The 26789-nt window shown below is 38.5% G+C and overlaps 1 protein-coding gene across 1 annotated transcript in view; it reads right to left on the reverse strand.

Annotated features, from left to right (window-relative positions):
* Positions 1-2625: 2625 nt before the first annotated feature.
* Positions 2626-26789, reverse strand: part of CCDC80 (coiled-coil domain containing 80) — a 30780-nt gene continuing 6616 nt past the window's right edge. Inside the window, exons 3-8 of the mRNA XM_012787474.2 lie at positions 22449-22605; positions 13879-14015; positions 12260-12408; positions 6533-6636; positions 4049-4129; positions 2626-3123 (exon numbers count right to left, since the gene is read on the reverse strand). Coding sequence (XP_012642928.2) covers positions 2777-3123; positions 4049-4129; positions 6533-6636; positions 12260-12408; positions 13879-14015; positions 22449-22605 — 975 coding nt within the window. The 3' untranslated portion in view covers positions 2626-2776. The remainder of the gene's footprint in view (positions 3124-4048; positions 4130-6532; positions 6637-12259; positions 12409-13878; positions 14016-22448; positions 22606-26789) is intronic.

Below are 26789 nucleotides of genomic sequence, written 5' to 3' on the forward strand. Positions count from 1 at the left end.
TCAAACTACCACCAGAAAACAGAGATTCATTTTATCCAGTTCTCTTATCCTCCCATTTTCTGAAATATTGTTTGTAATTTTTCCAGATTATAGGATTTGAGTACATTTACCAATAGCATCTTTCTCTGAATGTGTTCCAGTTCCTTTGCTAAGCCATGGCTTGTTTTACAGCCCTCCAAATGATGATCCATGACTTCTCAGCCCAATCATTAGAAGAAGGAAAGTTCGGATGCATTGTTAATTATTATCCCAGTACCAGAGAAATCAGAGGACAGCTTTAAAAAGTAATCTAAGGTTATGAAAAAAAGTCTTATCTTTCTTTGGTTGCAGGAGCTCACCTCACTAATATTATTCTATAAATAAATTTTTTATTATTCCTAATTCATTTCCTTGGGAGATAAAACTCCCTCACTATACTTCCTGAAATTGAGACTATCTGGGCCCCTTCAATTCTATGAAGGCTGAGAGAGGTGAGGAAGCTGCAGAAGAACAGTTTGACGGTAGCAGAGATTGGTTTAATGAGATTTAAGGAAAGAAGCCATCTCCATACCATAAAAGTACAAGGTGAAGCATCAAATGTTGATGTAGAAGCTGCAGCAAGTTACCACCAAGATCTAGCTAAGATAATTGATGAATGTGGCAACACTAAACAACAGATGTTCAATGCAGAAGAAACACCTTTCTATTAGAAGAAAATGCTATCTTGGACTTCTATAGCTAGAGAGGAGAAGTCAATGCCTGGCTTCAAAGCTTCAGAGGACAGGCTAACTCTCTTGTCAGGGGTTAATACAATTGGTGAGTTTAGGTTGAAGTCAATTCTCATTTATCATTCTGAAAATCCTAGGTCCCTTAAGAATTATGCTAAATCTACTCCACCTGTGCTCTGTAAATAAAACAACAAAACCTATGTGTCAGCACATCTGTTTACAGTATATTTTAAGCCCACTGTTGAGACTTACTTCCCAGAAGGAAAGATTCATTTGAAAATATTACTATTCATTGACAATGCACCTATTCACTCAAGAGCTGTGATAGAGATGTACAAGGGCATTAATGTTGTTTTCATATCTGCTAATACAACATCCATTCTGAAACCTGTAAATCAATGAGTAATTTTGACTTTCAAGTCCTACTATTTAAGAAATACATTTAGTAATGTTATAGCTGCCATGCATAGTGATTCCTCTGATGGATCTGGGCAAAGTAAATTAAAAACTTTCTGGAAAGGATTCCCCATCCAAGATACCATTAAGAACATTTGTGATTCATGGGAAAAGGTTAAAATATCTACATTAACAGGAGTTTGGAAGAAGGTAATTCCAACCCTCATTGGATAACTTTAAGGGGTTCAAGACCTCAGTGGAGGAAGTAACTGCAGTTGTGGTAGAAATAGTAAGAGAACCAGAATTAGAAGTGGAGCCTGAAGATATAACTGAATTGCTGCAATCTCATGATAAAACTTTAATAGATGAAGACTTGCAAAGTTGAGAAAAGAAAATGATTTCTTGAGATGAAATGTCCTGGTGAAGCTACTGTGAACATTGTTGAAATGACAATAGAGGATTTAGAATATTACATAAACTTAGTTGATAAAGCAGCAGCTGAGTGTGAGAGGATTGGCTCCAAATTTGAAAGAAGTTCTACTGTGAGTAAAATGCTATCAAACAGCATTGCATGCTACAGAGAAATCTTTTGTGAAAGGAAGAGTCAATTGAAGCAGCAAACTTCATTGTTGTTTTATTGTAAGAAATTGCCCCAGCCACCCCAACCTCCTGCAATGACCACACTGATCAGTCAGTAGCCATCAACATCAAGGCAAGACCCTCCACCAACAAGAAAATTATGACTTGCTGAAAGCTCAGACTCAGATGAATGTTAGCATTTTTTAGCAATAAGTTTGTGGGGTTTTTGTAGAGGTGGGCTCTTATTATATTGCCCAGGCTGGTCTTGAACTCCTGAGCTCTGGTGATTTTTCTGCCTCAGCCTCCCAAAGTTCTGGGACTATAGGCATGAGCCACCATGCCTGGCCTAATAAAGTATTTTTTATTAAGATATATGCATATTTTAGACATAATGCTAATGTACACTTAATATAGTGTAGAAGTAACTTTTATATGCACTAGGAAATCAAAAAATTTGTGTGACTCACTTTGTTGCAATATTTACTTTATTGTGGTGGTCTGGAACTGAACTTGGAATATCTCCAAGGTATGCCTGTAATATTCAGGGGCTCAAAAATGATGAGTCTACATTTTTTGTGTCAGACTTCCATGGCAACCTGCTAGAACTCTGGAATAATCACCACTGGCTGCAGTGCCAGATTCTGGTAAGGATTTCCTGACCCCCTGAACAGATACTAAAGATAACAGAAACAGGGCCAGAAGTAGGTATGATAACAAAGCTGGGCGTGGTACTTTCCCTGGCCTTTGTGACCAATATTGCTGGTCTCCTGTGTTATCCAGCTTCATAAAAGAAACTCATACAAAGCAGAGCTGTTTTAATTATTGTCAGGCTGACATTTCAAAAAGTGTTAAGAAGCTATCTGTTCTATGTTCTATCTGTTCAGATGTTTCCCGAAAATGTTTGCACTGTTTTTATAACTTAAGGCTTCAATAACAACTCATGAACAGGTGAAAGTTTGCTATTTATTTACTCTTGGAAGAACACTGGAAGAAAAAGGCAGGGGATGTAGGCAGTGTAGAAGAACAGAGCTGGCCACATGTGGCTTTAGCAGCTGCAGGGAAAACTGGCTGAGGCTAAGGTTACATATTTCTGTTCAGTAAGGGTATCCATGGTGATAACTCTCATGATGACGGTAATCATCCTGGTAACCATCCTGGTATCCTTGGTGGTAACTATGGTAACCGTAGCCTGCATACTCATCTTCTGGGCAGCGCATCCCCAGTGACTGCTGAATGGCCATTTCCTGTCTCCGAAGTTGCATTGAATCAATTAAATCATACACGATCACCATGGACCACATTGGGGAAGGATACCAGGACTTGACATTTCCGTCTTTTCCAACTAGAAGCATGGAGAAGTACTCCGGGCTCACTTGAAAATAATTACGTATGTCTTTCACCAAATGGGCTGGTATGTCTTCTCGCTCAACAACAGAGCTCCCTAGAATAACATTAGAATAGTTGTTGTTAGGGGATTAAAGTGTCAAGAGTTCATGAAAACTGATCAAAGTCAGAGGAAACCACTGTGAGAATAGAGAAGACCCATGATACTGTTTTCTTTAGCTCAAAATCCCATTAAAGAAGTTTGCTGGTGTTTTTTTCCTACTAGAAACTAAGTGTCCCTGCTGTTCTACAACATTATTCATATCCACCTTTGGGGCACATGATATGTCTTTTGTAGGAATATTATAAAATATAAAGCCAGTCCCTTAATTTAATTCTGGCAAGACCAACTTCTTTAAAAGTTGTCATTAACAAAGATTATATTTTTGTTAATATTTTAAAGTTTATTTCCAATTAGCTCAGTTACATCTTTGTAATTATAGTTTTCCTTTTGACACTTATCTTTATAACAAAAAGCTTATTTGTCAAAAGTGAAAAATACCAATTATGTTAAAATCTGGATAAATATATTTGAATTATTATGATTAGTGAAAAGAAGAAAGGGGAAGGAGAAAGGGAGCTGATACTTTCTGGGGACCTGCTCTATAAGCACAGTGCCAGATACTTCACACACATTATCTCATTTTAAGAGACTGATCTTGGAAGGAAGGACTGGGTTTGCTCTCTGAAACCCTCAGTCAATAGTCATTTACTTTTAGTTTCTTTGAGCCTTTTACTGTTACTTTGAATGATTTTATATAAAAAACAATTAGTCCTTGCACTGCACCCCCCTTCCTACACCTACACACACACACACACACACACACACACACACACACACACACACACACACACACACGGTGGGAGGAGGATTCAATTAACTATATTCATCTTAAAGGTACACCCACTGCTTGCATATAGCTTAACATAATTTAACTGAACTACACACTAGCTTATACTGTTTGAAGATAACAACACATTACCATTAATAGGAAACAGTTCTAACACTCCCCCGACTTCATCTCCAAGGCCTAAAAGCTTCAGAATGGTTATATGGCGCAGACCTGAGAGGAAAAAAACCAAAAAAATATAGAATTAGAGGAAAAGATTTTAGGTCACCTTTTACTTCAAAGGCCTAATATCTGACAGTTAAAAATCTTTTACATTTAAAAAGAATATAGAACATAACTTGATTAAGTAGAATAATCTATTTTTAAAATTTTCCATAAGAAAGTAAATACTTTTAAAACCTTGAAAAAGACAGATTGTAGATTTTAGTAATAACAATTTTTTAATAAATGGAAATAGAATCATTTTGCTCTTACACTGTGATTCTCACTCTACTAAATAACAAAAAGCAGCAACAAAAAAGCCCTTAGAACCTTACAATATCTGAGATAATCTAAGCTGATTCGTGCTCTGAAAAAAGTCAAGCCTGAATTAATAACAGCTGTTATGGATAACTTGTCTTTCACAGAAAATACTGCAGACCCCATCCACTGTGATGGTTAAAGGAATAGTTTTGCTTCCTCACACGAAAGTTTGTCGACTTGAAGGGCAGGTTCTTATCACTTTTTAGAGGATTCAGAGGGGAAACACTACACTTTGCCTTCATATCCTCGGCTAAAGTTTCAGGAGAGGAGGGAAGGTCACGCCTTGGTAGCTTGTTGGAATGCTTTTGAAGATGAAGAACACATGAAGGGATTCAGGAGAAGGAAAAGGAGGCCAAAGGGCCTGTCAAGTCATCATGTCAAGATTTCATGGTTTTAGATAAAATCCCAGCCTAGTCATTGTAATATCTTGAAACACATAATAAAATTATTGATGCTGTTGATTATTTAGGGGAGAAAACTGAATACTGCCATGGGAGGGTTCTTTTAAGGAGAAACTAAAATCAAGGCAAAATGCTATCCCCCCCAAATTTTTGTCACCTTTACTCTTTTCCCAGAGAAGTGAAGCACTCTGTTCTAAATATTGGTGAGTCATGTTTTCAAAAGGGAGGATCATGAATTTATTCCTGGAAAACATGACTTGTTCACATTTTTTTGTATATTACAAAAGGCCTTGCTTTCACTGATGGGACACAGGCTCTCTGTGTAGAGATTAAACATCAAGCAACACCTAATATCTGCAGCAAAGGCATCTTTAGAAAATTAACAAACCAGGATCTTATGTATATTCTTATTGTGAAGGATCCTTAACATCTCTAGGAACTTCTGTCCTAACTAGCACCATTGGTGGCTATATATAATTTAAGATAATTTAAACTAGGCTTAATTTGATGTTGGCACAATCAAATCTATTATGTTGATATAAAGTCTTAAATTATTAACCTTGATAATAGGGGTATAAATAAAAATTCATGAATTTTCCATTATTCTGGCTATTATGAGCTTGTTTTCTGCCTTCTTTTTAGTTATTTTATTTCTTAAAATTGAAATATACTTAAAATTTACATGTACTGGATCATAACAAGGACCCAGGCTCTATTAGTGCTTTATAAGACTTACATGCCCTCCTTTTTAAAAATTAAATACAGTTTCATAACTAATAGATTATTCTTCTTCCTAACAGAAGTATCAAAATAATGCTGATTCATATATGTTCTAATTATAAATCTTTTATCTGTAGCCCTTAACGACTTCTCCCCATCCCAACCCAATGAATCTCTCAAAATTCTCCCTCTGTAGAGGCATATCTCATATGAGATTTCAGTTGTGACTTCTACTTTTGAAATATGAAATTGTCATCATCTCCATCGTGCTTAGTAATAAATTCTACAATTGTCATCATCTCCATTGTGCTTATAATAAATTCTATGTACTATTTAATTTATTGTCTATCCATATTCAAAATATTAGCTCTTTCAGGCCACTAAAATAATAATATTTGGTAAATAAAGCATGTTAGTTTTCAAAATACTGCGAAATTCACTACAAAAAATAGAAAGTAAACCCTGTTTCTCCTTGACATGCTTGTCTTAAAAATAAGGTCCTACTTAACACATCTTGCTATCTTCCTAGTGTTCAGTTACAGATCAAAATCCTTTTTAAGGGAAAGGCAATATGGTATAGTTTGCTTCAATTAATACATTAATTCCCAAAGCCATTCCTATTTTACAAAAGGTATTTAATCTACAGAGAAGTACCCAATCAAGTAAGTGATGATCTTGAGACAAAATTTTAAAAAATGAACTGGAAAAATAATAAAGATCATTAAAAGTAAAGCAGCAGATATTATCAAACACTTGAATGAAGAACCAGAGAAGGAAGAATATTGGGGAGAAAAAAAGTTCCACAGTTGCCTAAAGCTCCAGTATGAAAGCAACTTTATATTCAGTATAATAGAGTATGTGTCTGGGAACCTATGGGGAGTATTTGGATGATCTAAGCTTCTATGTTCTATTTTAGAATTGACCAGGAGGAGAGTGGTATGGGAAAGCAGTAATGAGATGGCTTCCCACTCACCAAAATTGCATGCCTGACCACTGAGGGCAGAGAGCTGCTGTGAATAGGCCCAGTCTTCGTCGTTAGGAGCAGAGATCACCAGCAACCGCCTCCTCCACCGGAACCTGGAAAAGAAGCAGAAGGCCGCCATTACTGCTTCAAACAATAGGGGCCAGTGTAAGAAGGCAGAGTAACTTTGGCTGTCAGTTTTTCTGTGCCCAGAATAAAAAACACTAACCCTTATTGTCCTATAGCTCCTCAAAGCCATTAAACTACATTACCACATTCTTGCACCATTTCTGTTGTGTCTTCACCATCTTTCTACTTAGGCATTTGCATAGTGTGTCAGGCATGTGTCTGTGGTCACCAGGCCTGATGAGGTCACTTGAGGCAAAGCTCTCAGATATAACGAAGGCTGGCCAAAATTGTACGTTAAACTGTGGCAACCGAAATAGGGAACTCAGACGAGAACTGAAGAAAACTGGGCCTAGTAAAGTTCTTGCTATGGTTTGGAGGGGGTTAAGAAATGGATATATGCACAGGAAATGAGTAGAAAAAGAGGACTGAATTTTAAGTAGGTAACAGCGACAAGAAGAAAATGTAGGAGAATAGCTCAAAGGGTCAAGGAATAACAAAATGTTCCTAGAAAAACAAAACTCTATGTCCTTCCTCAGTAGCCAGTGGTTCTTCTAGAGGCAAATGCAAGTTCTAAAATTTACCCTATTAGTAAGAACCAACAATAAGTGGAATGGTGCTAAACCTAGAACCATAGTACTTCACAATATATAGTAAACTTGGTTTCTGCTCTTACAGTTCCAATGCAGTAGGGTAGTAGAAAAAGTTTTTGTCTTGTAGCTGGGCAATTTGAGCTCAAGTTTCATCACCACTACTTTTTAGGTGTCTTTGAGCATGTAACTCAATTAACCAAAGTCATAGTTTTTCTTTATTTCTAGAACCAGAAATAGCAGTATGTTCTTCAGAGGGGTGTTACAAGAATTAAACCTTAAAACCTATTGATGTGAGTTATCCATCTGACGACATGGATATAGAAAATTGTGTCTTCATCTGCAGGCTCCTAGACATAGGACTTTGTCCATTAATAGACCTTGGGGACTGTATCTGTCACAGTGCCACATGATAACCTATTTATCCTTATATGTGTGTATCACTTTATGGCTCGCTTTCACCTGCACAATACTATTCCTCATTAGAGCTAAGTGAATGCACAGTTTATTTCCCCATTTTACAGATAACAAAATGAGGTTTAGAGAAGTGAATAACTTCCTCAACTAGTAAATCTAATAGGTGGTACCAAAATACAGACTTCTCTGACTCCTAATCTAGTGGTTTCCCTAAGCTATGACCTTCAGAAATGCTGATACTTGGACAGTGCTGTCACTATCCTGAAGAGGGTATGAATGAGAAAGGGTATGCATCCAGACAGCAACTGTCTGGAGTTGTCTCAAGTTCCATCTTCACTGGAGTTTTGATTTCTGCCTTCGGAGCAGGCAACCGCAGGGTGTGAGCACACTCACTGAGTTGGCAGCCAGTTGATTTTATTCATAGCTTCTCTCCCTGTGCCCCTTCCAGACTCAAGAGTGAACATGAGAGTTTTCAACCTTCAAGAAAATGGCCTCTTGGGGGAATAGTGGTTTGGGTGAATGAGAGAAAATGATAGTCTGATGAAATACAACCTCTGAATGGATGCCTGTCGCAGAGCTCGCCAAGAATTGCTTGCTGTGACATTACATTCGCTTCCTCTGCTTGTTTTTCTTTAAAGGGAAAGAAAAACTAAAATCTCCACTGAGGACAGAAGGATGAATGTGTTTGGCGCAGGGGAGAGAGGAGTGTCTGAGACTGTCTGAGGTGTCTTGGGAAAGGGAACGGTGACTGCTGTTGGGCCACAAACACGGTCTCCTGTACTTCCCCTGCTTCCTTAGGAGACATGCCAGACCAGCACTGCCCCCCTCCCCAGCCCAGATCCAAAACAGGCCAGCCCTCCTGGCCTCATGTGGAGCTGTAGGGTGTCTTGGAGGGAGTTATTTTGGGTGAGGTGTATTTTTGCTTGTTTACCTGTGTGTACCACTGAATGCAGTCGTGATTGGAGAAGGATGGGATCTGAGACTCCCTGTCCCAGACACAACTGAGAGAAGGTCATTTCCCCTAAGTAATGATTCATCTTCCCACGGACCTTCACATTAAGAGACAAGGCCTCGGCTCACCACACTGGAGGAAAATAATTTCCAAAGGATGTAACAAGAGTTGTGAACCCAACCCATATCTTTATTTTGGACAAATTGCTTTTCTGTCATTTTAGCTTTTTAGTAAATAAAAACCCTACAAGCTATACGTGTGTTTGCTTCTCTTAACTGGCATTCCCAAATTAGTAGGCATTTTCCCACTCTTCGGGGCTTCTCTCAGGGAAAGGTAATTATACCCTGAACCAAATGAGTGTTGCTGAAGACCAGACTGGCTTCAGGGTCTGGTCAGATAAAACCAGGCTGTAAAGACCCACCAACAACTCAAAAAATTTGAAGGAAAATTCCCAATTGAATACTGGTTTATTCATAGAACTTTTTTGGTTTTTAGGGGTTTTTTTTCCATTTTTATTTGCTTGGGTTTCAGTTCTGGAGTGTTTACTAAAACTTTTTCTCTCCTCTCTCCCTTGATGTCAAAGTTCTGTAATAGGACCTGAATAACCGATGCTAATAGTATTAACAGCTAGCGTTTGTTGATTACTTGCTTTCTTCTAAGTCCGGGCCATCATCACATTTAGTGTTGAATTTACCCTTCACAGCAACCTTAAAAATAGATACGCTTCTTAGTCCCATTTTGCAAATGAGAAAACTTAAGCTCAAAGTGGTTAAGTATTAGCCCAAAATTACACAGTAAGTGGAGAAATCTGGAATCAAACTCAGGGCTGTCTTGCTCATGTCTTTAAGTAATTAATATACTGTTCCACTTTACTTCTTAAGATCAATAATTATCAGCAGAATGATTTCATGAGTTGTGACCAAAAGTCAGGCACAGCAATGGGACATGCAAATTGTAATCATATAACACTTCGAATGCTCTTGAAATAGTAATGAATATAAGAGCCCTTAAAACTCTTATATTAGATGCAAAATCCGTTATCTACCTTAGGATTCTATCTAGTTCAAAAGACTTTAGATGCAAAAACACTTGTACATTTCTTAAGCATCAAAGAAATGACAAGTTTAAACCACTGATCACCTGTATAAGTATCACAAGCCTTCATGAGTGAACAACATTGAGAAAATATCAGCTTTCCCTTTTCAATTTTGAAACCCATGACATGGTGATTATAAAAAGCATTCTGCCTGGTGATAGAAGAATTCAGATGTCTATAACTGCAGGTCTCACAACTGGCCCAAATCTCTGGTTTTAAGTAACATCAATGAACTAGATGATAACTATCTACTTGATAGGATGGGCTATCTGAGTTTGCTGAGATGGATCAGTAGGTATGCATCTTTTAGTCCTTGAAGATTTAGAATTAAGAAGAAAAAGTTTCCAAAGAATTAAAATAATAATAATAATATATAATAAGCATTCTGGTTTTTATATTCATAATTTATGTTATTGTGAAACTTAAGATAATTTGGCCTAATAAAATGACAACTTGGAAACTCCAAATTAGAATGTGAAATTGAGTAATTGGTTTAGACATGTGGTTTAAGTTAGAATCTAAGTGTATGCAGCTTTCAGAACATCAAAGAGAACATTAGATTCACTGTATTTGTAAAATTGACTTATTAAACTTACAGATCATTTAAGTACTTATAAAGGTTTTATGTCAAATAATTGAAAGAAACATATTAAATGTATAATGGCTATGTGAAATGATGAAGTTGTTTAATTACTGGGTTTGTAAGCAAGATCTAACATTATTCAAAGCCCTCTTAAAAGTGATGGCCAAAATTTGCTAGGTTATAAATAGAAAAATAAAAGTGATAAGCCTAAATTTAAAGTTTAAGGGAGAACTGAGGATTTGAATTTGTAATTTGAATATATTTAACACTAATTATTAAAATCAAAAGTAAACTTCTAAAGAATCTTTTCCACCTTAAAAAGAAAATAGAAAAACACCTCCAGAGCAGCAAAATATGCTGCTTGAAGACAAAGAGCCATCTGCTCAGTGAAGCTCAGAGCCCTTTCCCAGAGGAGGGCTGAGTTGAGTTTTAAGTCCTTACAATGGCGTGGACCTTCCATTTCCATTTTGGATACTTGCACTGCACTGAGAATTTGAATAAAAGGAGAGTCTTGGGTTCCTTTCAGCTCTGCAATCCTGTGGTTTTAGGAGTATCTTCCTTTGCTTCAAACTCTCCGTCTCTAGGTCCAGAACTAAAAATAATTTATATTATATTTTCAAAAGGAACATAAAACAAGGAGGTAGACTTTGGGAGTCAGATTGTCCTGGGCACTGACTCCCGGAACTGACATTAGCTCAGTGATGAGAGAAAGTTACTTAACCTTCACTTGCCTCAGTTGTCTCTCCTGCAGTACGACAATAGTCACAGTTTTTAGATTATAGGATTGTTGTAAGGATTAAATTAGGGAATGACAGTGACGTGCTTGGTATAGAGATGAGCACATAAAAAGTGATCACAGCAACTCTAGGATGAAAGTTAGGGTTACTTGCTATCATTATTTTCATTTTATGGGTGAGAGATTTATAAAGCAGGTTAATTGAGAAGCATAGAATCAACATAGCTAGTAAGCTGCAGATCCCAAAATGGCATGAATAAGTCCTATGTTCTTTATATATCACGATGTTATATCCTAGAAGACTCAAGCTTCCTGAATCTATAGGAATTCAGATTATCCACTTACTAATCATATTAATTTAATTCTTGATGTTCTGACAGACATATGGAGAACATGCTTTTAGAGACATGAGTAAAGATTTTGCCTAAGTGATACACATTTAAGGCTAATCCTCCAATTCTACAGCCCTCTGCCACACAGTACAGTTGGGGTGGTATTTATACTGAGGCCTCTGGGAATTTGTTGTGTATGGATTTCTGTAGGTTTGCACCTCCTAGGGCCCCAAAGTCCCTGTAGAATTTTCTTACAACATTGGTGGAGGGATGGAGAAGGCAGGAATGTAAATTGATTCATTTTGTTACACTCTTCTCTGGGTATGCTTCTCCCTGCCCCCATGCCCCAGCACTGGGGTTGCTGTAGGGTGGCTTGCAATAAACGACATTCCCCAGAGAACTGGGAAGCTGGATCAAGAGGCTTCCTCGTTTTTTAATTCTTAGTGGGGCTTTTGTTGTTTTCTGCAGAGGTGAAAAGAAGCAGAAAATCCAGAACAGTGTGCCAAATCCTGTTTGGAAGCAGAAGGGGCCTAATAAATAAATATGTAAAATCAAAATGCTACATACGGAGCTCTCCAAATTCACTGACTAAACAAATTAACCTTGGAAGGTCAGAAGTTTATTTCCTATATCAAAAAAGGAGCAGAAAAGAGAGAAAAGACTTATCCAAAGAAACCAAATCAACATTCAGACTTGGAGCTGAACCCAGCAAGCCTTGCAACCAGAGCCAGTTCCACAGGACAAGGTTCACCCAGTGGCCAGAGTGCTGTGAGATGGGCAAGACCTCTCTCCAGGGAGGGTTACTCTTTGTAAACACATACATGTCTCTGTGCTTCTTTGGCATTTTCCTTAGCTCACTCAGAACAAATTCGTGCCTGCCTCTTTAGGAACTCCAAAGGTAATGTACCTGGATAGGAAGTTCTCCAGGGACTGCTTCTTGTCCTCCTTGCAAACAATGCCCTCCTTCTTCTGCTTTTCCATGTCTTTGATTCGGGACTGGAAAGTATCGATCAGATCGAACACAGACTTCATTGCTATAGGCACTTCATAGTATTGCTGTTTAAGAAAGAAGAGAATGTGCATAATGTATAACTGTATTTCCTCCCTCTCTTCAGAAGATTGAGAATCTGAGAAAATCCAGGGGATCTCTGGAGAAATCTTTGAAGTCAGAGCCGGGGCGGGGGGTGGGGGGGTGCTCATTGATTTATAAATGCTCTCTGGCAATATTACCCTCTGCAGATATTTTAAGGTTCAGAATCCATAAAACAATTGCCATTTTTACAAGCAATTCTTCTTAATTGCACTCCTTTTATTGGAAATGGTCCATGCCTTCCTCACCATTCAAGCCATAGGTTCATTTCCCTACCCTTGGGACTGAGCTGTTTCTTGTTCACTACACACCTGGAGAAGAAGTAAGAAACACTGTACCTAACACAGGAAACAAATGGAATGACATGTTACAGTATGTGACCTCAGCAATAAGGCCTGTTCCACCAAGGCCTATTCTGTGGTCCCAGGGATTGTTTTGACAAGTAAGCATCCTTTAAAATTAACTCACATTTGCTTATGTATTCTCAGAAACAAGTTGGGATCCAACTTAAAGACAAATGAAACTCCTGAATCATAGCTATCTGGACTTAAGAAAGCAGCCTGAGATGGATGTGGTTGCTGGCTGAGCATAACCACCCTAACCTAAAGAGTAGCCTGGAGCTCTGCCCACAATGGGAATTCAGGGAGCTGACAAGGAGCTTGGACATTACCTAGCACCACCTCTCCTGTTAAAGATGGGCTGACTTAACGAAGCAATCTCTGTCCAGATCCATCCTGTGTGGGAAGGAAGTCCAACACTTCATGGGTGAACTTGGGCTACTTACTTAACCATTCTGGGCCTCTATTTTTTCCTCTGTGAAACAAAAATAATACTAGGATTTATCTTAGGAGTTTGAGATAAGGATTGCAAAGGGTTGAGCAGAGTGCCTGACATAAGGAAGGCACTTAATAAAGTCACTAATTGTGTTATTATTAATATATGACTACATGGCACAGTTTTTCATGGTTCAGAACTTTGTGCCTAAGTACAGGAAGAAAGTAGGTATAAAACCCTACAGTCTCTCCCATATTTGATCAGGAGGTAAACTTCCTGACCCTTCCAAAATAGGCCTATGTTAAGTGTGGGGTTTTTTCTGAAGGCAGAGACTGCTCTTTACCTTTTATCCTTAGGAACTGGCACATCATAGCTATTTAACGTGTGTCTTATGAATGCACAACATTGATGTTAGACAAAAATTTAGTCAAAGTCAAGTAGCTATTCCATGGGAGGGTGCTCCAATGCAGTATTTTCCAGAGACCACATTTCTGGGTGCAAATTCATAGGACAACATGGAATATTCGGGCCATTTCAAAACCTTCCCATTTATTAAATAACTTATGCTTACTCATACTTCTAATGGACTCATTGGCCAAAAAAAAAATCTGATTTGCTATTCAAAGGAGTGACATTACATCATCCCAAACAAGAACTTGTACCTTGACTCTCAGATCCACATCTGTCAGCACCATGAAGAAGTCATTGTAGGTCATTCCATACTCTTTCCTCAGCTCACTGATGAGATGCTGGTCTACCAAGTCTTCATCATCCACCACTCGCATGGGTTTCTCGTTATCTTGAGACAAAGAAAATGTGAATAAATATGGGTGTGGCAAGACAGCTATCATTGGGAAGTAAATAAGTGGAAGCTCTGGGCCTCCATCTTCATCTAATCACACCAGCCTTCATTAGTTTGGTATGTTCGACTCACGTCAGATTTGAACAAAAGTTCAGAGTAAATTAATAAATATAGAAACAAACCAATGAATAAATGAGTTTTGAAAGCCAATTTTCTGAGCAAGACCTTGCCTCTGCTCACACTGTCCATGGTAAATCAGAAGGAGCAAAGTGAGATTGGAAGCTGCTATGTCATCCCTGGAAGAAGACTGACTGCCAACTCACCCAGAGAATGAGTCTCCACCCTAACTCACCAGGGAACCAGGCCCAGACACTTTTGTTGTTTTATTTCCATTAAACATAATTTTGGGTCTGAGCTCTGTGTCTGTTCTTCCTTTTAGTATAGAATTAACTTTGGAACTCAGTAAACATGTCATATCTATAGAGAAAAATAGAAAGTCTATGTTCAAGACTAGTCACAGGCTCATTTGAGGTCTAAAAGAAGTCCAACTATTCATAATACAAATTTCATAAGTGAATGTAATTTCAAGCAAATGTGACAATTTATGAAAATTTTTAATCATTATGTATTTTTTAAATCATCGAACCCTCAAAATAAATCCTTATCATTCAGAATGATTCCCGAAGGTATCACTGAGTTAATGGGAAGCATGAAAATCAGGATAACTATGGCTTTATATGGCAACTCATAAGCCTAAAAAGCATTTTGTTTCCAAGGACAAGACAGCTTTATTTACTTCTTCCCTCCCAAACAGGTCACACTAACCTGCTGGAGCTTCAGTCAAACCAAGTTACCCTGTTAGCATCCAAGGCAAGGCTATCCCAGATCAGCTGACAACCTGTTGACCCCCAACATGAGTGTAAGCCCAGCCAAGATCAGCAGAGCCTCCTACCCAACCTGCAGCTCACTACAGATGCATAAGCAAATCTAACCAGGCCCAGCCCAGATCAGCTGAACCCTGCAGACTTGTCACTAAATGAATGTTTATTGTTACATGCCACAGAAATTTGTGGATTTTTGCTACATAGCCTTATTGTGCCAATAGATAACTGATACAGATATTATCTGGCCCAACCCAACCAATTATTGAGGATGAAACTAAGGAACTGTAGTGGATGCTGTGGTGTGCTGTCCCAATCCTAGCTTTAGAACTAAAGTTTCTGTGAATATTAACAACTGGATCTCTGTCTGAGAACTGCTTTCCTTAGAGGAGAGCTGCCTTTCCCCAAGTCACACCTCTACCAGGGGACAGCTCACATTTAATGGTTGATGCAGTGAGGAAGGAGATAGATATAAAAGCTGTCCCCTTTGTCTCAAAGTGGACAACCATAAGGGACTAACTGCATTGCAGCTCAAATTCTTCCTTCATCCAATCTTGCATCCCTCACCCCTCATCTGTATTGTTTCTGAGCATACACCCCATTAACTTCCTGCATGCAAAACTCAGAGTTTTAGAGTCTATTTCTCAGAGAACCCAGTCTGCCATGGACCCTGAGAAGAGGAATGCCTTGTGCAAGTTCACATTGCCAGTTAATAATGGAGTGGTAGAGGGTTAGGAATCAGGTAACTCCCACCCAGTACTCTCTCTACTATACTGAAATGCCTGCCCCTCAAGGGTAGAGAGAACCCAGGACCAAGATTTAAGGAAAACTTTGTTCTACTAGTATATGGCAAGAAACCAATTTCATAGTCTAGGTTCTCCTTTCAGTTAAAACGTTTTCTAAAATATTTCAACAAAACATTAGAAATGAAACATTTTGCACTCCCAAACTATGAGAATATCTTCATGTTTGTGCTAAGTAGGAGAATCTGCCAAAAAAAAAAAAAAAATGACGTTCCCTAATTGACACTGGATCCAACTGGGGGGAGGGGCAACTCTGCAGCGGGACAGACTCCACTCCAGGCCAAATTCCAAGGAAGGTACCTGTCAGGCCAGCTCTTGTCTCCTGCTCCTGCCACAGATCTCTGTTGCATTCTGCATTTTGCCTAAAGCAGGGCTAAGTGAACAAGAAGTTCTCTTCAGTCTGGAAAAGCAACAGAGTTGGCAGTTTTTTGTTAAATATATCCAAGTGCTGTCTAAGCTCTTGAGTGCTTGTCAAGGGTTGCAAGGCTTAGAGGCAAAAATTCTTTAGGAAACACTCTCTAAACTGTCCACATGGTACTCATCCAACTAAAGTGCTTCACAGATCCAAGCCCAGTTGGTGAGATTTGGACTTTAAATTACTGAGGAGAAGGATAACCAGGGAGGGCCAACTCTGTTGCTTGCTGGTAAGAACTGGCCCTAGAAGTAGGACATTTGCCCAAGTCCTCATCATTAAAAGACCCCAACCCCAAATATCAGTGGTCAGTTCAGATGGTGGTAAATCTCTTCATGTATTTGCCCATCTGTGACTGACTATAGACAGCAATGGCACTCCAGAAAACTCAGCTTCAATGATTACATGCTAAACACCAACTGTGTGCCAGGAATTATGTTTAAAGCTTCCATCTGTAACTGCTTCTTCTCTGTGACATCCATAGATTCTCTTCCTCCAACCCCTTCTTCCCTAAGTTGAGGCCATTCCACCAATGTCTGGACTACTTTAGCCTCTCTCATTGCGTCAGGAGTTCCCACTTTCCTCTAGGAGTTTTTCAAAGTATGACCCACTGTCTACCTGAATCACTTGTTAAAATTATACTCCTTGAATCCAGACCACTTGAATCAGAATCACAGGTAGTGAAGCCCAAAGATCTGCATTTTAACAAGTTTTCTGGATGATTGCTATGCACTCTAAAGACAGAGAGATACGGTCCCACAATATAAAATCCACATCTTTATCATAGCATAAAAGGCCATTTATGACATGGACTTAGCCTATCTTAATTCACTTATCTATTAACTCTTCTTCCGTACGTTATGCTCCAGTCCTTTCTTTTAGTTTCTAGAAACATGCCCTCTCTTCCTGGAATGCTACCCAGGCCGTTGTCCACAAGGGTACTCTTAATTACCTGTGCAACCTGTCTTTGCCTCTCTTGTGCACTGATAACATTCTTTGCATTCTTTTGAAATAACACTTATCATCTTGCATTGCAACCAATTACATGTCCATCTTCCCCCTGACTATGAACAACTCAACAACAGGGACTGAGTCTTGGTCATCTTTTATATCCTTCGAAGTCTGGTACAGTTCCTGGCACACAACAGGCACTCAGTAAAGATTTCATAATCCATAATCATCAAAACTCTCCCCTAGGAAGGATATCATATGAAAAAGGAGGGTAGTGAGGGACAGAGTAAATAAGGTGAGTGATTCTGGAACTGTGTAGAAAACCTACTATCAAATCTTCCCACTTTCCTTGGAGCTTGTGAGCCACAAACAGCCAGTCTAATGTAATTTGGAAAAACACATTCATATATATTTTCTAAATTTGGGTTTGCATGAAACATATTTGTAAGGTATTTAAAATATAACTATTCTTTTTAAGAAGTCAGTACAAGCCAAAAGTCTCTTAGCTGGGCTTTAAATAAATTTGGAGGCAGACTCTAGCAAAAGCTGAATTGCTTTTATTTCAAGAATATTCTCAGGACTGCTGAGCAGTCTATGGTAGATTATTTCAGTTAGGATAACTGTGGCCTCCAGCTCAGTACTTAATTCCTTTTAATTAGAAATAGACAAACTTAAAGGATGTTGCAGTTGATCTGCTTATTCCTCTTTTACTCTATGAGTAAGTCATTTTCCCACTTACCAACCCACTGTGGGATGAGCAACTAGATTGAATTAATAGGTGGGACTAACCTGGTCATTTCTGATCACAAAGCTGCTACTCTCTCTTGCTCTCTAGAAAAAGCACCTGGTCCCATTAGTGAAGAATGTGTCCTGCCCAGATGATATTCTGCCCTACAGACTAACTCCACCAGACCTTAAAAGCTATTTAAAATTTATTTGAAAAATATATTCAGAAATCTTTAGTGTCTTTACATGGTTTACCAAATAAAGTTTGAATTTTTTGTCCTAGTATTTGAAATCTAAAATCAGGCACCAAACTACATATGGAACAGTGTGTGTGTGTGTATATATATATATATATATATAGTTATATATATGTAATATGTTACATTTTGTATAAAAACAGAGGAAAATAGGTACTTACATTTATTTGTATTTGCATAAAGAAGTACCTAATGTATAAATAAGGAATTATAAAAACGATTACCCATGGGAGCAAGGAGTATCAGGGTGAAGGGGTCAGGAGGAGTCCAAGACTTCTCCGTGTGTACTTTTATGTATAGCCTTGACTTTATCATTTTTTTGAAAAATTAACTAAAAAACAAAAAAACCTTGATAGAAAAGAACCTATCAAAAAAGGTACTCATTTTTCAAGGCCCCCCCCCTTCCATTAAATAAGCCCACTTTTCAAAATTCTCTGATATTTACAATACTTTCTCTGATGACTACAATTTGGAAGAGCTAATCCTTCCACAATATTCTTCAAACACTTGTTTTGTACATTTGACGTGGTAGGCATTTTTCACCTTCGGATCATCAGAGACTGATCTTGACACTGATACGCTTGATGTTGGAGGCGGCATGGGCAGTGGACTAGGAGGACTGAGCAAGCTAGGAGACGGGCTCCCTAACCCCCCTAACCCTTAAGGCACACGTGATTGATAAGTAAAGCCTGAATAAGCGGAAGGGGACACCTGGCCAGAGTATGGAAATCGGAGCACTCATTTAGCCTCTCCTCCCAGGTCAGGGTGACAGGGTCTAGGGAAGACAGCTGCCAGGCACTGTCACCACTGATGAAAAAAGGAGTTGGGGGCAAAGGGTCGATTTTCCAGAACTGCCCCTGAGGAAAAGCAGCATTTGGGGATTTTTATGGATCCTGATAATTGTGAGGTTTCTCCATAAAGAATGATTCTCTTCAATAGGATCAAAGACAGAGTATTTTAGGCTGCTATGTATTGTACTATTCCCATTTATAGATGTTATTTTTAAAATTCACCTATGAAATCCTTACTCAGCTAAGGGGATTGAAACTTTCTCCTTATTGCTATAGTCCACCTCCGTCAACTTTTTCACCTCTCCTTTTATTTACTGCTCTCAAACTCTCCTTCCTTCAAAAGAAGTTATCAAAGAACTTCCTTTGCCCCAAAAAATGTCCTGCATGTTCTGGCCCTTAAAGCTTGGTGATAAAATACTAGTGTCAAAATATTTTTCACATCTATATTCTCCTAAGAAACATGTTTGCTGCATGTTTCCCCCCTCTGTTCATTCTGCAATAAAGTGCCATTAGTCAGCAACTTTATCTATAATTCATCCACTTAACACCCCCCCCCAATATTTCTATCCTCGATTGACATTTTAAATACCATTAACAATGAGGAATGCCTTTACATGTTCTCTATTTTAAACCTCATGTATAATATACTCTGTGCTGGCAAAACCAGAAGGACATTGGAATTTGCTCAAGCATAAATAACATTCTTCAGACAAAAGCCTGAAATTTTAAGGTAAGTTTCTTGGTGTTTGTAGGTCCATCATTGATGTCCAAATACATTCAGCAAGATGGACCAGCTGGTGAGTACAGCCCACAATGTAGTTGGATGTGGGCCTCTATTTTCAAGGCCCAGTAAAAGTCTGGAATAGTAAGGAGTGCTTGATTTATTTTTAAGGAAAAGTAAGGCCATTCTGATAGATTTCCAGCTGAAAATCGGTCAAGGCTGGGGTTTGGTTCACTGAGACCATGGCTCATGCCAATTCTTATTTTCCCATGGCTGACTCTCAGTCTTGGCTGAAAGTGCTACAGCCTTTCCCATAAGGGTAACCTGGGACAAGACACAAGGAGGAAAAGGCCTTCCAGGAATTAGATGAAAAACAAAATAAAAGCCCCCTCCCCCCTTTAAGTCCAGGCTATGTTCAGTGAGGCAAATACTCAAGTCATAATACCTGATTTCCAATGAGGCAGAAAAGAAAACCTCAGCCCCTCTACAGTTCATATTCAATCCAGATGTCTAGAAAACAGCAGGACTGCTAAAAATTTGCCACTGCGGTACCAGATGGTCATAATAAGAGCATATACAGGTTGAGGTGGGAGATATAATTATTTTTCCAAACTCTGAAAAAAGGAATGAGAATACTTTGTGGAAGAGTTGGTGGGTAACACATTTGACACCAGGAACACCTGGCTGAGAAGGTCTTTCATCACCAGCCAGCACCAGTCTCTATACTGGATTGAATACCTACTTCCTCTGTAGACATCTGGAGTATAATTAAGCTCTCTGGCCTCATGTTCCTATTTGAAAATCCAGGAAAGAAATGGCTGAATCCCAGTTAGCCAATAAATATGTGGCATTGTAGTAGTAGTCTCTTGGGCTTCGGTTTTATCACCAGGAGTAGGGATGCAGCCTGACTGGGAAGAGCAGTTGTGAAAGTTTCCATGTCAACATTTCATAATTAGCTGAAAGCAATATTAAGTATTTTGCAGTTATAGGTTCCCTAGTAACAACTATGACAGCTCATTGATCTCCAGATGACTGCCAGATCCCCTAGTGGTGATGAAAGTGACCACAATTATGGTGCCTATTACCCAACAGGTATTTATATACATTACCTTATTTGTATACATTACCTATTTGGATTTTCAAATAGGAACATGAGGCCAGAGAGCTTAATTATACTCCAGATGTCTAGAGAGGAAGTAGGTATTCAATCGAGTACAGCTGGCTGGTGATGAAAGACCTTCTCAGCCAGGTGTTCCTGGTGTCAAATGTATTACTCAATTATACATATACATTTGTATACCTCACCCTAGCCTGTGAAATAGCTATAATTATCTTCTAAGCTAAGACTTAGGGGATAACTTGCCTAAGCTCACATAATAAATTTTGACTCTGGAGTTAAATCTGTTTGCCTTCAGAATTTCCTGTTTTGTCTTTTGTTTATGTGATTATTATTGATTTTGTAGTTTTAGAAAAGGACATTTCTTTTTCATTGCTGTTGGTCTCCACCCAGACAGGAAAAATGTACATGAACCAATCGCTGATGCACAATAATTTATCATGGGACACTGGAAAAGTTGCTATTTATTTTTCCTTTGTAGCCTTCATAGGGGAAGGTGAGCTAATTAAAGTAGAGAATGCATAACTGAAATTTTACCCCAAATATATTCTAGGGATCCGCTGTACAACATTGTTAGCATGTACAGTTAACAATACTATATTGTGCACCTAATTTATTAAGAGGGAGGACTTCATGTCAAATGTGTTTATACCAAGGGAAAAAATACGATTTAGAAATCTAGACCACATTCAGATCAAGTTGACATTAACATGACATAATTATGACTGGTATGTGTTCAATTACATGAACATCACATGCCAGAAAAATCTGTGAGATTATGTGTTGTACATATTGAAGTCAAATGTTAACTAATAAGGAAAATACATTTTATATTCTTTCAGATACTTTCAGATTAAATATATTTTATGAAGAAAACTCTGCATCATATGCAAATAATGTGGAATAGAAGGATTGCTCTAAAGGATTTTCATTATCATTAAAACAAGAACAACAGTAAAACAGTAGAAAATGCATATAGGAAAAAAGTGTTGTTTTTTTAAAAAATAAAATAAAGCCCAAGAGATGTAATAATTATAAAAGAAACGGGTGGGTCAGATTTGGGGCTTCTGACTATGAGGCTTAACTAATTACAGTGAGTCTTGCCACGTTCCCAGGAGAACTGCAATGAGTTAGAGCTCAGCTGCCCAGCCCTCAGCTGTACGCCTCCTGAGTCTCACATACATCATTAATATGTAAAATTGTGAAAACTCTAACTTCAGCCAAATTCTTCTGCTCTCCAAAAGGACTTGGGTGCAGTTCAGTCCATATTTTCAGTGACTTTAGTGTAACAGCTTCTCTCAGCTCTGGTTGATTCCCTCCTCGGGCTTGCCAGAGTCAAGCACTTCCAGGAGCCTGGCAGGCCTCTCTGTGATGAGTCACCTGCAGCATGGAGTCTGCAGGAAGATCAGATGGTATTGCTCACAGGCAGGGACTTTCTCCTGGACTCCAGCTCCAAGAGAAAGTGTCTGAATACCTCTCCCTCTCTCCCCTACCCTGTATTACTTTTCTCATTTTCCTCCAACTTACTGACTTTCAGGCAATAGAGTGCTTGTGTATTTTTTCATTTTAAAGTGCAGAAAATAAACCAGAGCCATCTTGGAATGGCTACCTACATAAATACGTAGGCAGACTGACCTGTGTCACCACCACGCAGAACCCTCCGGACATTTGCATTTTCCTTGGCATTCCCCCGCCCCACCACTCCCATAAAATCGTCCCACCTTAAATATGAAAAATAAAACAATGATATAATTAAAATATTTAAGAGCACCTAGCTGAAAATGGTCAATTTTCATGGTGCTGTTGTTGACAGGGCCGAAGATAGTGATCACAGATATTTTCCTGGTGGCCATCTTGCAGAAACTTTCCAGATATTCATCACGTTGTTGCACGTACATGTTGTTCTCAGCCTTGGGAGCCGTGATCAGCTGGAAGTGGGTAAAGGCAAATATTAATTTACAGTTATAGTCTCAGATGGAGGCAAAAACCAAAGAGATGATTTGGAATAATGGACTGGTAGTGACTAACACCTAAACTACACACTATATTCTGTTGAACAGTGAGCATAATTAGCACCAAAAAGGGCTATTTGGAAAGGCCTTTTTTTTTTCTTTTAATGGCTCCAGGAAGCTTAGAGTTTTCTACTCACTTTCATTGTTTACCTTCATGACTAGTCTCCCTGTGTCTCTGTTTTTCTCATTTATGAGCTCTGCACAGGAATACTTATTTTGCCAGGCTGCTGTGAACAGTATGTGAATACTTGGTATGCAATAATTGTTCAATAAACATTATCTCTCTTCCCTAATTTTGATCTTCATTATCCCAATTGACTGATCAGACACTGGTTAATTCAGTGGTTACTACTATTATTCACATTCCACAGGGATGAGAGTTTCACAGCCAGGCCCTGGGTGCTATGAAACATTCTATGATTTAGAATTTTTATTAGGCAACCTTGTACAGAGTTTTTTTATGATAGCTTTCCAGCCTATGTTTTGTCACGTAGAAAATATTCACCGTCATATTAGGCCCGCACAGAGCCAGTGGTGGATGTCTGTTGATATTGCATCCTCCAACATGATGGTTTTTACTTTCAGTTTAGCCTTCCTCCAGTTCAGACCTGGTATTTTTCACCTAGCTCCCTGACTTTCATCCTCACATTGTGACCCCTGACCTCTTCTGGGGAAAGACAGAGCAATCGAAAGAAATATTTTACTCACCAACCATCTGAGATAACATATTTTGGGTAAAATGAGAATATCCCTATTGTTTAGAGGTCCTCTTGAACCCTCCCTCTAAGAATGTCTCAATGTTTTTAATCTAACCTCCTTTACTTAATGTAATCTCTACTGTTTCTATTGTTTTATTTGCCCTTTTCTGAGAGTTCTGCAATTGCACCAGAGGTTTTCCTGAGCTGACGCAGAGCTGTGTACCATATTTCATGAGTGGGTGGGTGTAGTCCTGCTCACCCTGGAGGTGGGAGAATGTGAAATTTTATTCTGATGATGACTAGGTCTCTGTTGACATCTTTAATCCTAAATAGCTCACCAGGCTAATGTCTACAGTGAACACTGCCTGTTTGCCCTTTGTTGACTCATCATTAGGCTCAGAGGCAAGCCTCTATAAGCTATTTTTCTATAAACAATATCTTGCATATGACCACATTAAAATTGATCAGTCACTTTTCTATTTATCCACCTAAATGTATAAACTATTTCCGAAGTTTGTGGCTATTAGCTTGGCATTTTTCAGAGAAGTCACCATGTTGTTAGCCTCTTCCAACTATTTTATGAAAAATGGTTAATAAATGTGGTATCAGCTACTTATTTTTCTCTATCATAGATGTGTTTATTGCTGCCTGCGGGCTTTCTCTTCTATGAATTCTCTATGCATGACAAAATACTCTCCCTCGATGATATTAAATGTGTTCAATAGGATTTGAGCAAAACATTAACAAAGATTTTCTGGGATAAAGTTTTTGTTTTTATTTTTTCAGATTATTATTTATTTTAAATAGATGTGCTCTAGTTTATTTTTGATTTCGTGTTTATGTGCCAAATGGACACAGTGGGTAGGATATGTTTGTTTTAGAAATATAATTTAACAGGAAAAATAATAAAATTTCCCCAAATTTATTCATTGATTCACTTAGCCTTAAAAAAAGATGTAAGGTGACTATAAAAAGCTATGGTGATGATATTTCTGGTTTATTTATTTATTCTTAATTAGCTTTATAGCATCTGAAAACATTTCTTCAGGTTTTGATGGTTGCTGAGACCTCAGAGTTTTATTTTAAGTTGGTATATTTTAGGTCTGTCTTTCTGACTATTCTTTGCTCATAACACACTATTTTGAAATAAAATGAATGTTTAAGTGAATACACAAAACAGTAATAAACAAAGGTAAGAGAGATTTACTGTTAATGATTTTGGACTCCCTTTCTAAATTAAGGATAAGCCCATATTTAGAATATATTTAGAGGATATATTCTACATATATTCTACAAACAGCTATTAAATTCATATACAGACTCCATTTTATTCACCTCATACTTTGCCATGGACCTTTACAATCCATGGACAGACCATAATATGATAGGATTTTAATAGTTCTCAAAACCCTCTCTAGTCTTCTTTTCCCTCTTGCTTATAATTAAGAATTTTAGATAATATATAATCATACAGAACCTTATCCTCTCTGAGTGGTAGGTTCTCCCATAACTCTACATATGGTAACATGAGGCCATGGATGGCCAGTGTGAATCTCACATAAATATAAACCTCTGACATTTATTTTCACCTGAGGGCCTTTGCCCAGGGATGATTTTACCCACCAGTAAGGTGATATTCATTTTACATGGCTCATTTCCTAGCTTCTGGCCTCCTTGCTTTGGCCCCAGACACTCTCTTGCAAAGGTCCTCCTATTCCCTCCTCGACACCCCCCATAGCCAGACCCATCTAAATTAGGAAAGGAAAGGAATCAGATGAGTGGCTCAGAGATGGGGTAATCAGAGTCAAAGTTGGGAGCTGGCATTGTAGTCCTAGTTCAACCCCAGGCTAGTTGTGGTTTTAACAAGGCCATTTAATCTTATGAACCTCAGCTTTGTCATCATTACAATGGAACAACCATGCCAATCTCATAAAGTTGTGAGAACTAAGAAAAAAGCAATATATCTGTCCAGGCTGTGTCCCCCAAGCACATACAGGTTTGATACCTTGAACAGTTCACCCACATTCCTTCCTCTCTCTTTGCCCATGTCACTCCTCCCACCTGGGGTACCCCCCTCTCTCTGAATATGCGTCTTTCTTACAATGAATCATCCTCCTTAAAGTCCTTTCTAGCTGGCAGTGATCACCTTCTCTTTTGAATTACTGTTCTTATTATCTGTACTGCTCACTTTGAATTCAAGTTTTTTCTTTATTTACTATTATAAATGCCACATACCCCCAAGCAGAGTGTAAGTGCCTCAAGGCACTGAAGCCCCAGCCTCTATTACTGTCCTGCAGATGGCAGGAGCACAAATGCTGGCCCCAGGTTCCTGGAGTTACACAGATGGCTCCAGCCAGAGGCAGGGGACGGACTCAGCAACAAAGGGGGCCTCCTGGTAGTGAATGTCTAGATGCAGCACACAAATCAGTGGGTCAAGACACTCTCTGGTACAGTTCATCTGCTCCTCGAGATGGCAGAAGAGAAATAGAGGTGGTTGACCATCTGAACACATTTCAGGGACTCTTTCCCTATGTTTTGACATCTCCATCCCATTCACTTTCTAGTTTGGCAATATTTCAAACAGTGCTCAAAATGGAAACCACTTCCAGACCCCTCTTCATAAAAACAGCATTCTAGAACTCCTCAGTAAACATTATTGTCTGTCACTTGGCCTCTTTCCAGTTTGGTGGCAATAAATCAGAGCATGTTTTGTGAATTTGAAATCATGTTGTGGTTCTTTTTCATGTTTCTGTTCCAACTGGTGTGTTGGCTCAATGAGCCTCAGAGGATAAGGAAGCCTGTTTTACAAGGAAAGGGAGCACAGAAGAATGGGAAGAGGCAGGGGAGATACTTTAAGTCTCAGATTATTCTAAATACTGTGTTAGGCTCAAGAGATTAGATTTTTACAGGATTCTAAAAAATAACTTCCAAGTTAGTAGTCTGCTTTAGTAAAGCAGAGCTTTAAATTCTTTTCTAAAATTAAACCAAATAAGTAGATTTTTGTCCCAATATCCAGATTTCTAAAATAAGGTTGAAAATATTAACCCACTTGAATTATAGGAGATTCAGTTGCCAAAGAATGCTTAAACTTGCCACTTGAATTTATGCAATTCAGCACTTGAGTCCCCTTCTTAACTGACAAGTGAGTAGATCTCAGAACACAAAATGATGGCTGTTGGCTATATTCCCCATAGTTGAATGTTTCAATAGTAAACAGCTTACCTATACTCACTATAGTCAGCCCCAAACTGACACCAAGCAGTCTGAAGGATTAGGTTAACTGGGATTCAATATATTGTTCTTGACTGACTGCCTGGAAAGCCAGAGAACTGAGGTACAGAGAACTAGCTGGGTGTTGAAGGCAAAAATTTCACATTTGCGCTTAGCACAAAATGTTGACAG

Source organism: Microcebus murinus, chromosome 1 (assembly GCF_040939455.1).
Source record: "Microcebus murinus isolate Inina chromosome 1, M.murinus_Inina_mat1.0, whole genome shotgun sequence".
Classification (NCBI taxonomy): Eukaryota; Metazoa; Chordata; class Mammalia; order Primates; family Cheirogaleidae; genus Microcebus; species Microcebus murinus.